The sequence below is a fragment of the Haliaeetus leucocephalus genome, unplaced genomic scaffold (assembly GCF_000737465.1).
Source record: "Haliaeetus leucocephalus isolate CR32 unplaced genomic scaffold, Haliaeetus_leucocephalus-4.0 Scaffold450, whole genome shotgun sequence".
Lineage (NCBI taxonomy): Eukaryota > Metazoa > Chordata > Aves > Accipitriformes > Accipitridae > Haliaeetus > Haliaeetus leucocephalus.
The window spans coordinates 19,060,036-19,072,381 of NW_010972886.1; the positions used below are offsets into that span (position 1 = coordinate 19,060,036).

The 12,346-nt window shown below is 44.8% G+C and overlaps 1 protein-coding gene across 2 annotated transcripts in view; it reads right to left on the bottom strand.

Annotated features, from left to right (window-relative positions):
• Nucleotides 1-3,292: 3,292 nt before the first annotated feature.
• Nucleotides 3,293-12,346, bottom strand: part of XRN2 (5'-3' exoribonuclease 2) — a 52,035-nt gene continuing 42,981 nt past the window's right edge. For both annotated transcript variants that reach the window (XM_010574907.1, XM_010574908.1), the window contains 2 exons: nucleotides 8,137-8,278; nucleotides 3,293-3,377 (listed from right to left, as the gene is read on the bottom strand). In XM_010574907.1, the coding sequence (XP_010573209.1) occupies nucleotides 3,315-3,377; nucleotides 8,137-8,278 (205 nt within the window). In that variant the 3' untranslated portion in view covers nucleotides 3,293-3,314. The remainder of the gene's footprint in view (nucleotides 3,378-8,136; nucleotides 8,279-12,346) is intronic.

Sequence of the window (12,346 nt, forward strand, 5' to 3'; positions counted from 1 at the left end):
CGCGGGGCTCCGCTCCCGGCCCGGCCCCGTTCTCCCGCGACCGGGCACCGGCAGCCAAACCCGAGCGCAGCCGGGAGCCCGCGCCGGCGCGCGTACACCTTACAGACCCATCGAAGGCGAACAATAAATCTTCTGAAGTGCAACTTATCTCAGCAGAATTAATTTTATAAGGGTGCCCCTGAAGTGCAATTTCATTATTACTTGATTGAAGGTAAATCGAATTGTAACTCAAGGTCGAGGAGGCGGCGAGCGGGGCGAGCGGCGGGCGGCCGCTGCCTTTCGGAGGACGGGGCGCGCCGGACCAAGAAAATAAAACAAAATCCAAGCCCGGCAGCGGCGGAGGGTGTTTTGGCGGAAGAGCTCTCGAACGCCGGTGCTCAGATTTAAGGGGGAAAAACGTTTTGATCGTTATTGTTATTAAATATGGCTTAGGAAATGAATGTACGCCAGCGGAGACGCTGCTCCGCGGACGGCACCGCAGACCCCGGCCCCTCGCTAAGCTTCCGACGAGCTGCGGAGATGACGGAGACTCCCGGTCATTCCCGGGGCAGGACACCGCCTCCCCGCCGGGAGAGGCGGGGATCGGGCCCCCGCAGCGGCCGGGGCCGCCGGGCCGGAGGAGGAAGGACGGAGAGCGGTGGGACGGAGCGGGGCGGCGGGGTTTGTCCCCTCGCCTCTTCCCCGAGGAAATCCAGCACACCGGGAAGCGCTTCTCGGAAGTTTCCGGCAATTTTTTTTGCTTTTTTTTTTTTTTTTTTTTTTTTAAACAATAAAAGGAAACGTTGTTCTCAAGAGTTGCCTGCTTCGTTCTCGGGCTACCTACGGATGCGGTTTGACCGCCCCTGGACAACCCCCAAAACCCCCGTTTTTCTGCCTCCCTCCCTGCCGCTAAGAGGATTTCGTTCCACCACCCCCCGCCCCGGCTCCGCCATCCTCGGGGGGGGTGTCCGCTGAACCCCAGCCCCTCCGGGGGCTCCCCAGCTTCGGGCACCGCAGCAGCTCCGCGCCGCTCCCGGCTGCGCCGTGAAGGAACGATTCTGGGGTGAAAAAGAGGGATTTCGGCTTCTGCGAGCCCACGGACCGGCTCCCGGCCCCCTTCTCAAGGGCCATCCCGGGAGCCGGGAGGGGAAGGGGGGGGCACCCACCGCCCTTCCCCTCCCGGCGGCCGCCGCACCGGGAGCGCTCCCTCGGGGGACAGGGGGATGCGCAAGGACCCCCGCGGCTCCCCCCCTCCCCCCAACGTTTCTCCCCGCCGGCTCCCACGCGGGACGGGGTTGCAGGATGCGGCTCGGAGTGCCCGGCATGGCCCTTTAGGGAAGGGGATGGGTCTGAGCCCTCCAACCCTGCTAAAGCAAAAGGGACAGCACCAGGCTCAGCTCCAGCTTAGAAAACGTAAGGCAGAGCAGCATCAGGAGTGCCACGGGGATCCCGTCCCCACGGGCCACCCCCAGATCCCCCCCCAGCGGCTCCGGGTCCCGGAGAGCGCTGGGATGCAGCAGGAGCGCACGCCTTGGGCAGAGGCGATGCCCGGGCAGCCGAAGCAAAACAGCCAGAGGAGGGGCGGTTCTCCGCGCCCAGGCCCTGCGTCCCATCCTTGGGTGACAGAGCGGAGGAACCGAAGCCCCCCCCGGCCAAGCGCGTTGCTCCAAGCACCGCTCCGAGGGTCCCGGTGGGCGCCGCATCTCCCAGCGCCGAGGGCAGGCTCCGCTGGGGAACACCAGCCAGCTGTCAGCCAACAGCGGGAAGAGCTGGGCAAGGGGGAACCTGGAGGGACAAGCCCTTCCCAGAGCAGCCCCCCAGAATGTTTCTCCAGCCCCGTTTTCATACCGCCCCCCCGCCCCTAAACACAGGGAGCGAGGAACAAAAGCCCGCTGGCACCCCGGGTTCATCCTCGGGAGGAGGGGGCACCTTTGGCAGTGTGAGGATGAGCTACCCAGCTCCTTCCTCCAGCCTCGCACGCAACCACCGCATTTGCATGAAAACTCACATTCGCTGCTGGTTTTGTTCTGCTCGAAAAGCAAAATTACTTTTTTGAGACCCAAATATTTTCCCGGCAGAGGGAGAAGGCCATTGGTGAGGGCTGACGACGGTTCCCGGCTCCGGGCAGGATGGCAACTCTTTGCATTACAATGAAGGATTCTGCTCCACCCTCAATCACTTGAAAATAATGAATCCAGTTTCATGATTTCTTCCTCCCAAGGTTACACTGGTCTGGTCTTTCTCGTCGTTGCTGGTGATTAACATCTGGGCCCTCGAAGGAAGGGGCTGAAAAACTACTCACACCTTGCAACCGTGCGTAGGGGCTACAGCAAAGCTTTGAAGTTTACTGATGTATATGATACATGTGTTTAATGGAAAAGTCCACGCGTGGCACAGCCGAAAGATGGTATATTAGCTCTCGTCATTTCTTTTTGATTAAACAAGGCTTTTAAACACTACTGTAGAGGCCGTGTGGAATTATTTTCCGAGAAATTAATATAAGCGTGTGCACGCAGGTATAGATAAAAGATACAAACACATGCCGGAGGGGGCTGGAAATAAACCACTCGATACTGCTCAGAATTTCAAAAGCCACTTTATAAAGCAAATAAAAATATTTACTGATTTGGTACACTCACATGGAAAATCCCTAGAAAGAGTGCTAAAAATGAATGGAAAGTCTGTACTTTGCAGCTATTTTAAATTATATATCAAAACAGACAAATACACCTTCCGTGCTTGTTTATGTTACAATAACAAAGTCAAAACAGGCACAAGTTGTAAAAGTTGAAATGTTTTAAATTCAAAGTCCAAAAAAATCTCCTTTCTTTGTGAGAAATTCAAGGAAGCATCTGACAAGGGATACTGACAGACGTGTCTTTAAACACCGTGCTCTGCAGGCTGCCTGCTGCGTCTTCCCCAAGAGTTAATAAAATCCGATTTCTATGCATTCTTTAAAACTCCGTGTCTGTTTTCAGGCTCTTATGTGTGAAGTAAAGGATGTTTGGAGTTCAGATTGACAGGCACAGCTAAGCACAGCTTGTATACGTAATAAAGACAAAACAGCACTCCTACCTCATCAAATGTCTCACAGGCAAATTAGCAAGTCTAGTTTACTCGTATTTTGCAATACGCTATTTCCAAGCAACATAGCTGCCCACAAAAAAAACCCAACAGTTTGATAAGAAATATGCACATTTAAAACAAATACCGTAGTTTAAAAACTACAGGGATGTTTCTTAAGGATTCATTTTTTTCCCCCCCCAAATAATAAAAGAACAAAAACAAAAAATCCAGACATTTTCTATACTTTAAAAAAAAAAAAAAGTCAAAAGCTAATTCCAGCTGTATCTTCCTGAGGAAGGTGGTAGCGGGTAGGGCCTCCCGGGGCCATATGCCTACAAACAAACAAAAGCAAGCATTTATTTTTTGGATTAACATCACAGTAAACAAGTTAGGCGAGCTTCAGGCGCCACACAAAAATGAAACAATACATCCTTCGCACAGAAAGGTACCGCAGGCAGAGCTGAACGTCTCTTAACCCCGTTTACAGATGCTTTCCTGAAAACACAAGCTTTAACTTCCACCAGCGGAGAGTGGTTCTCTGCACAGCACCGGCCTCAGCTTCCAGCTGTACCACGGGAAGAGCCACGCTTCTAAATCAGAAATAAATTTGCCAAAAGACAGCACCGAGGACAAGTTACCTCCAAGCTGTCACACCTCCGCATGTTCTTTGAATGTTAAAGCCACATACACACACACATATTCATTCACACATACACCTGAAGGGCAGATTTGAAATGCAAATTTTTAATTCCTACCGAAACGCGGGCTTTGCAGTCTGTACGCTTACACTTTACACAGAGTTAATGATGTAAATGTCCTTTTTGTGGACTAACGTAACAATTTGAGATGTGCGATGCCTATATGCTGTTAGTAAGATTAGTCAGGTTTATTTTTTTGAGAGGAAAAAAAAAAATTTCCTCAACTACCAGCTTTCTGTTTTAGTTGTAAGCAATCTTACGTTAAATCAAGGCAGACATTTTTACAGATAGGTATTTTAAGGGCGGGGTGGTGGTGGTGGAATTTTATTTGTTACAGAAGCGGCCCTCTTCAGCACTCATTCATTTTAAATAATAGGTGAAAGATGCCTAAATCCCACCTTGGAAATAACTCCAAATTAGATATATTTTTGTATTTAAATTTAGATGAGGCATTCTGTACATCAACTATCCAGTGAAAAATCTGTCAGAAAATCTCATAAACAGTCCCTTTGAAACATTTAAAATTATTTCAAAGCCTGATACACTGCAGAGACCAGAAAGTTAATTAAATGTGATGCACTAACGACAGCTATAGGGCTTTGTTTGTTTCTTACTTGGAGTTTTTTTTGGCGGGTTGGGGAAGAGAGGCTTCCTTTCATTTCCTTAAAAGAGAAATCCATCTTTACCCTGTCCTGCAGGGGCTCAGAGATAACGGCTGAAACTGAAGAGACAGTGAGCAAACCTGTGACAGGGGAGGCTCTCCTCAGCCTGCTTGTGTCAGGCAATCAAAAACAACTTTCTGAGCAGAAACCGCTTTGTTACACCCTGTTTTTAAAGGGCTCTGAAAGAGACCTGCAGAATACACTGTTTCTACTGTCAGGAAGGTTTTACATTTGTTTTTGATTTTGATTGCAATCAATTAAAAAAGGAAACAAGTTGTCTACATGCCTTGAAAAATCCTTCCAGTTACCTAAATAGCAGCAATCCCTGTACAGAACTACAGTTTAGAGGCCTTGTAAGAGCTGCACAAGACATTTATCTGGACATTCAGTTGTGTATTACTACAGACTAAAAGAAAAATGTCAAACACCTGCACAACACGATCAAGTTTATTCTTTAGTTTTCTGGAACAGCTGGAAGATGCCAACAAATACCCACTACCACAGAGCAACCCATATCCATGGCAGTTGCATTAATTTTGTAAGTACTTTGTATCAGCGCATTTATTAACCTCTTCAGACCATGTTCTGTATGCTGTAAAAAAAGAATTCAGAGGTGAAAGGGACCAAAGATAATTATTTATGCTGCTATGTGTCACCACCTCCACTTGTATCCCTTTTCAAGGCTTTAAAGCTTTGAAATTTACAGGCAGCAATGCTAGATTCAATTATTGGTTTTGCACCCTAAACTCTTCAAGGTAGCTTCTAATTTTACTCCAGTGCTGTCAGCCCTGAGGAAATAACAACATCTGAAAGTTCATTTAAAAATAACCAAAAAAGACCCGGAAAAAAAAAAAAAAAGAAAAAAAGGCAACCAAAATTTAAAAGGAGCTAAAAACCAGTTGGAAAGCAACACAACTGCCAAGGACATTTTTTAAGAAAGCAACCTGAGCTGAAAGATTTGTCCTTAATAACCATCACATAGGTGAATACAAATAAAACCATAGTCACCACCCAGTTTTAACTTCCTTTCATGATCCAGCAGACACATCCCATGCTAGTGACAGGTGAATTACGTTTTGGGCAAGACTGCAATATTACCAAACAGCAATATGCCTCCTATTTAATCATTCAGGTGGCAAACAGCTGGAAAGCTGCAAGGTCAGAGGTTTTCTGTCACTGCCAGGCTGTAGGTGTCCATGGTGCTCCGAGAGCCCACAGTTACAAGACAGCTTTCCAAATGCGAACTAACAGGGGATGCCCTCCCTGAGCCCACACTGCAACCACTTCTGGAAGACAATTCCTGTTCACCTTTGTGATTCCAGCTGCAGCTGTTACGCATGAAGATTTAAGGTCAGGAATTAACTAGTTTAAGCACTGATTTCTTTTGCAAATATATGCACCTACGCTACCCAGGATAAAGGGTAGCGCAGAGTATGGTATAGCAGACAGACTTTTTTCAAGTATCTGTTTTCCAGCCCTAATTAAATACCACCCAGACTCTACCAGCATCAAAATCCTCCACTGATCTTTCTATGTTATTACAGCAGCCCGTTATGGAGTAGTGCAATTATGCATTTATTTCTTTGTCTCCAGTGTTTTGGGTAAACCTGTGTAACAAAAAATGAAAGATTTTTGAAAACTGATTTTATCAATACACCTCATCCAAATTTGAAATATACTTAAAAAAACTGGGGACTAGCTGGGCAGCACAGCCAGGATTCAAGCCCCACTGTTTCCCCATTAAGCCTAATGTGATCATAACCCACGCTGTCTAGTTTTGCTTCTAGCCAAAACCAGTCCTGAAAGGATCTGTACTGGCAATGCCTACCCACTATAATTGGAGCAAGAGTGCGTGGTGGTATACTTGCCTCTTCTTCCGCTGCTTCTTCCTACAACACGAATATGACAACTGAATGAGCTAAAGACAATTCTCACTCCAGTCTTAAAAGCCTCCTCTGCACTAAAAATGCTTCAGGGTAGGAGTTGGGGGGGCAGGGAGAAGAGAATCTCACTGCTGCTAACAAGGGTTCAGTCGAACAAGAGTTTTAAGAGTTGGGAGCACTGGGGCAGACTCCTCGCTGGCTATAGATCTTTTCAGCAGCACCATGTAATCCTGCAGTCAGCAGACAATGCTGAGAACGGTAATAGCAGCTCACAGGCTGTTTCTGCTGGGCTTCGGTCCTGACAAGCTGAACCAGACACAGAAGCACACGGCACTCTGCAAAAAGCCTCCCCAGCAAAGGCCAAAGGCTCTTCTCTTACAAACTTGGTTTGATAGTACATGCTTTTATCGTATTAGCTGCCTCAAAACCCCACACCATAACAATGTCATGGTGCAAAAGTGATTGTGATAGCGCTACCTGAGTCTCCCAACCAGAACAGAGAAGGAAAACATAAAGCAGACAAAGAATCAGAGAAGTGGTAGAAATGCTATGAGAAGGCTTTCACATATGCTGTTTGACATTACAATTTAAATGGATTGTACTTGCAGTCCCTGACTGGGATGTTATCCAATACACACACTGCAGGACAGAATTTATACCTGCATGAAAATGACTATATGCTGCCAATAGCATGGAGAAACAGTCCCTGAAATCAAACACCAAATTTGACTGTATTGGTGCTGTACTGTGTAACACAAATGTTTGCATACTCGGGAGATGAGCAGACGGGGAAGAAGAAAAGAAAAACTAAGAGCATCCACTAAAAAGTGACTTGTCTTGAGCACATTTATGAGAGGTAGCTGAACCAGGTCCCAACGGAAGGCAAGTTTCAAACAGTTTGTGCCTTAGTTTCCATACAAAGGATTGGGAAATAGTGCTGTTACCAGGCAGCTGAGCGCTCTTCCTCCTCTTTCCCCATTACTGGTCAGTAACCTTCCCACAGCTGAGTAATAGTTCTGACTTATCAAAACTGCAATGGAACTTGAATTTTAATATAGACGTCTGAAATTTATTTTAAACTAGTACATAGCATTGTAAATACTCAAATTTCTAGTACAGGAGTATATGCAGATTACGTTTTTACTGGGAATACACACAGGAAAAAAAAAAAATCACATAAGCAAAATCACCTGCTGGTTTCAAGAAGCATTTTCATTTTGTGGCATTTTCATAAACTGATGACAAAATCACCTATAATTTTGGATGAGGTTCTCCTATCATGTTCACTTGTTTTCATTTAACCACACAAAGCTATTTTCACGTGTACTTTCACAGATGTGTTTACTTCTCTGGCTACTAGAATCTAACATTTGCATTTAAGTAGTTTTTCAGCTATGAAAAAGCCAATAAACATTCGAGCGGAAAAATTAATGAAGTCCTAAGAATCTACATTTTAAACACACTGGGGAGAAACTTTTCTATCCCCAGAATGTGTAGGTGATAGATTTCCTTACAGAAGACAAAGACTCTGGTTGAAACACTTGCCTTCAGATTACGTTTTCTCAGGCTGCAAGAAGTGTATGACTTGGTAGCATGTTTGATCTACTTTTAATGAAAAGCAGTGTCAGCATAGTCATGGCATAGGCCTCTTGCCCAGGGGTACACACAGAGGGGCTGGACAAGGCCGGGAAGCTTACCTGTCAGTGCTTTCACTGGTGACACAGCTGCTGGGCTAAAACCAGCTCAGGAATGCCAACCTATGCTGCATGCACTCTCCACAGCCACACAGGAAGGAAGCCTTACTCGGGACGACAGCAAAACGTGCAAAACGGGGCAACATCTTCATACCTGCCTTCCCCTGTCCATCCGATCTTCAGGTCTCTGTGGGTAACTCATTGGTCCGCCCAGCCCCTGGTACTGACTTGGCTGGTACTGGTTTTGGGATTGCAGCATGCGGTTCCAGGCAAGAAGAGGAGCAGCCCCAGCAGTTCTGTGTACAGAAGAAACACACTGCAACATGAACTTATCTCCTAGAGTTTCACACCACAAAATCTGAATTTCTATAGTCTCGTATGATAAATGATCCCATTTGTCTCAGAGTTAAACACTGTCACATCCAGCTATGCCTGCCGTGGTACTGCAGATGGCCAAGTTGTTAGAGATAAATCAGGGAAGGGGGAATATCTTCCAAGATTCTCCTACCAAAAGGCCGCATTTGCTTACTGCTTCCTTCATCACAGCTTGAAAGCTACAGAACCAGGTACTACCACAAGCAGCAAATTCAATTTTACTAATCAGAGACTTTTCAAATTCCTTGGAAGGATTCTGCCCATCTTTTATTTTAGGGGCAAATTTGCCAATTCATCCACACTGATCTTGAACGTAGATTAAACCCCAGATATCACCAAGTTAGCTAAATATAACACACCATCCAAAGAGTAAACATGTGCAATACAGGAGAATGAGGCTTTCTTTTCTAAATGTCCAGACTCTTTCTGGGAGTCCATTCTTTCTAGTTAATTGCAGGTTGCAAATGAATTCTTACTGCGAGTATTCTGAATCTAGGGTAGGGGCCTTGGCTGCTTTTTCCCATCCATTATTCTGCTCAATATGTCAGAAGGTCTGATCGGGAAGAAACCTTTTCAAGTTCTATTGATGCCGTTTTCAATTGACCACGGTGACCTAGCAACATAAGCACTAATTGGCATGGACTGACTGACATTTGGTGTACAGTTTATATGGGAACGCAAATTCAACATCCATTATAACCTAGTTTGCCATCCTAGATTACTAACAGCAAGAAATGTTTTAATTGCCTTCAAGTGCCTATTCTAACATTACAATTATAAAGCAACAGGTATTACACAACAAATAATTGTTTGAATAAAAATATTTAGAAAAATGATATAGCCATGATACAGCCTTTAAAGCTGAGCGTGGGTAAGGGTACAATTCCTTACAGAATTCATAGCAGTTATGTTTTGCAGTACAATGTATTGTTGTAAAGGAAAAACATTGGATAGTCGAGACAGTTAATCTCTTCTGACCCCTGTTTAAGAGAGAGTCAGCTGAACAGTGTGCGGCCAGCCTGCCGAGAGACAGGAATAGCAGAGAGCACGAGCACTGCATTTCCCATTTACCTGCTGCACTGCTGAACTGAAAGTTACTTTGTATGTCTTCAAAGAGCCTCTGCCTAGATTTGCTGGATTAAATTGGTGGGACCCCAGCCTCGGAGGAGTAACCCTACCCAGAGGCTGACAGATTCTTTCAAGTGCCCATGCAGTTCAGGGAGGAGGTATGACTTGTGACCAAGGGAGGACTCACAGCCAGCTGTACAATGTTGGGCACACTCTGCTTTGAGCAACTGAGGAAGCGATGCTGAGAGAGGAAGGGCTTTTAAACACACATTTCACCAGCTGGAACAGAGGCAAAGTTGGAATCAAGACAGGTAAACATAAGATTAAAATGAATGAAAACAGGCATTTTGGACATGAAGGCTTCCTGCTTTTGGATGCAAATTGCTTTTGGTTTCACACTAAAACCTACAGGAGAGCTGCTCCACTTGGTCAGATTAAGACCTGCCTGAATTTTAGTAAGGCAAGAGAAACTCCTGCCATCTCCAGAAATTAAATAACTTGATTCCTCTTTATAAAAGTATGAGTCTTACCTGATAAATACACAATTGGTAAATATGATGTGCAATACATGTAGTAAAAACAAGCATGCACAAAAGCGAAGTGGTAACACTGAACTGTGCGGTTTTATTTTTAACTTCAGAAGTATGTCTAGCAACGCACAATGTTATCTGAATCATTCATTAGGAGGAGCAATACTGTATTTAAAGTTAATAGTACATTACACTTTCAGGGCATAACACTCAAAATCAGTATTCTGATATTCCTTTCGATTAAGTGTTGCAAGTACTCACTTTTTTTTCCCCATTATTCCTAGAAAACAGCAGACTCTCCAGGAAAAAATACACTGCTCAGCCTTAAGGAAAACTACCAGGAATTACCTATATAGCCCCAGCACCATGACTTTCATCAACAGTCAGTCTGTCTCTACAACTTTTGCTGAGGGTATTTATCACAAGCAGGTTAGCACTGATGATCACAGGCCAACACTTGCTACATGCCTGGAATGGAAAAGTTTGACACAAATTCCATTTGACGTGAATACGTATTTGGCACAGAGTTTAAACTTTTTATTTTAATAAAGTGCTGCTTAGTGAAAAGTTGTGATATTTAACAAATGAAACACATTAACACTAATATCACTATTATGTTGAGGCATTTTTGCTTTGAGGCCATCTGAAAGAGTGAAAGTGGTGATTTTCAGTTAGAACCACTACATGTTCTAAGGATAAACCTAGTAGGAAAAGAAGAAAAAAAAAAGCTGCTATGTGTTTTCTGATCTTAAAGTCAGAAAAGCAGCTTACACCTTTTTGCTGCTCTTAATTCACAGAATTATGTAGTTATTTTTAAACCCCCAAACTGTAGATTTTCATCTGGTAAACAGAAATCAGGAAGTTATAGTCCCCACAGCACTTGACTTCATGTTTATCTAATGGATGTATTAATTGGTGATTCAAATTACCTGAGGGTGGAGATTTGTATGCAGCAAAGAGCTGTGCCTCACGGGTAACAAAAAAAGAATTGTGCCACTTGGAATATCACATGAGTTCACATTGGCAGAGTTACTCAAATGCACAATCCAGAGTTACGTCAACTTACGATTAAACTAAAGCATATACATACAGGATAGCAAAAAATACAACTTCAGGAAACTTTATACAGTAAAACATTTCTGTGTTCCAACCTCAGCCTCTTTGGAAATTTATTCTACGAGCAGGTTAAGCAAAAGGATCTACTTAACCAGATTACAAATTTCCATCAGCTAGGAAACCAGGCAGCAAATATATATATATATATAACGTGTGAAACATATCGGATCACCAGCACTGAAGGCAAGAGCACAAAACAATTGTCTGCCATCTCCAGTAACGCAGCCCAGTCAGACCAGGGCCTGAACAGGACATGCTGAAAGTTGTCCTGTTCAGTGGCAACTCACCAGTTTTGTTTTACTTGCTGCACACTGAATTCATCACTAAATTTAAAAGTAAGAAATCTTACACAGGAGACAAGATCATCTGGACTATGACGAAGCAGCTTTACACTATTGGGTTTTCTTCCACCCAGGCCTGTGAAGCAGGAGCGTGTTTAGCCCCCGCTGCAGTACTCTATCCCTGAAATAGCACAAAGGCTCAAAGCTTTCCTGGCAGGGACAGGGCTCCTTGCTTATCCCTTGCTTGATGTCGCAAATCAAGGATATCGTAGCCTCCTGCCAACCCACTTCATCTCATCTGAAAAGGCTGGAGCAGGGGCAGGCCTCCCTCAATTACTTTCTTCCCAGGAGCAGAGGTGATGGAGAACAGAAATTCCTCGCTGCTCTCCCCAGCAGCATCTTGTTGCTCCTGGAACACCTGAAGCTGCAGCAGCAAGCGGGCACAGCCTTGGGGCTAGTGGTACAGGAAACCGGGAGCTCCCGGGGAATTAACTGGGAAACTGAAAACCTCTCGGCTGGGGTGTGGGGGTGTTCAGTTCAACAGGTTCAGCCACTTTTTCCTACACTAAGCCTATCTATCTTTATGTTTCTGTTTAAACTTTTGCTTAAGTCTCCATCCTTATCTCTGTATGGCAAATAACTCAACATCAGCCCCAAGCATCTGTTTGACTTGTTTCCCAAATCAAACACTTGCCAAGAACATGGCAAAATTACTTATCCTCAGCACCAAAACTGGCAAGTTAGTGATTTTCATAAATCATCAGAGGTATAACAAAGCACCATCAGAGAGGGAAAGCATTGTAAATACACTGTTGTCACTCAAAAGCTAGCACGGCATTCTTCAAGCTTCTCTAAAGCTTATTTTCTAGGTGAAGATGATACATCTTCAATTTAAAGTCACCTCAGGGGACACCAGTTTCCTCAAGTCTGGGAACTGAACAGTGAGGTCAATACCACAACACTAGAAGCACGCTGGACACGTTAACAGATTGAA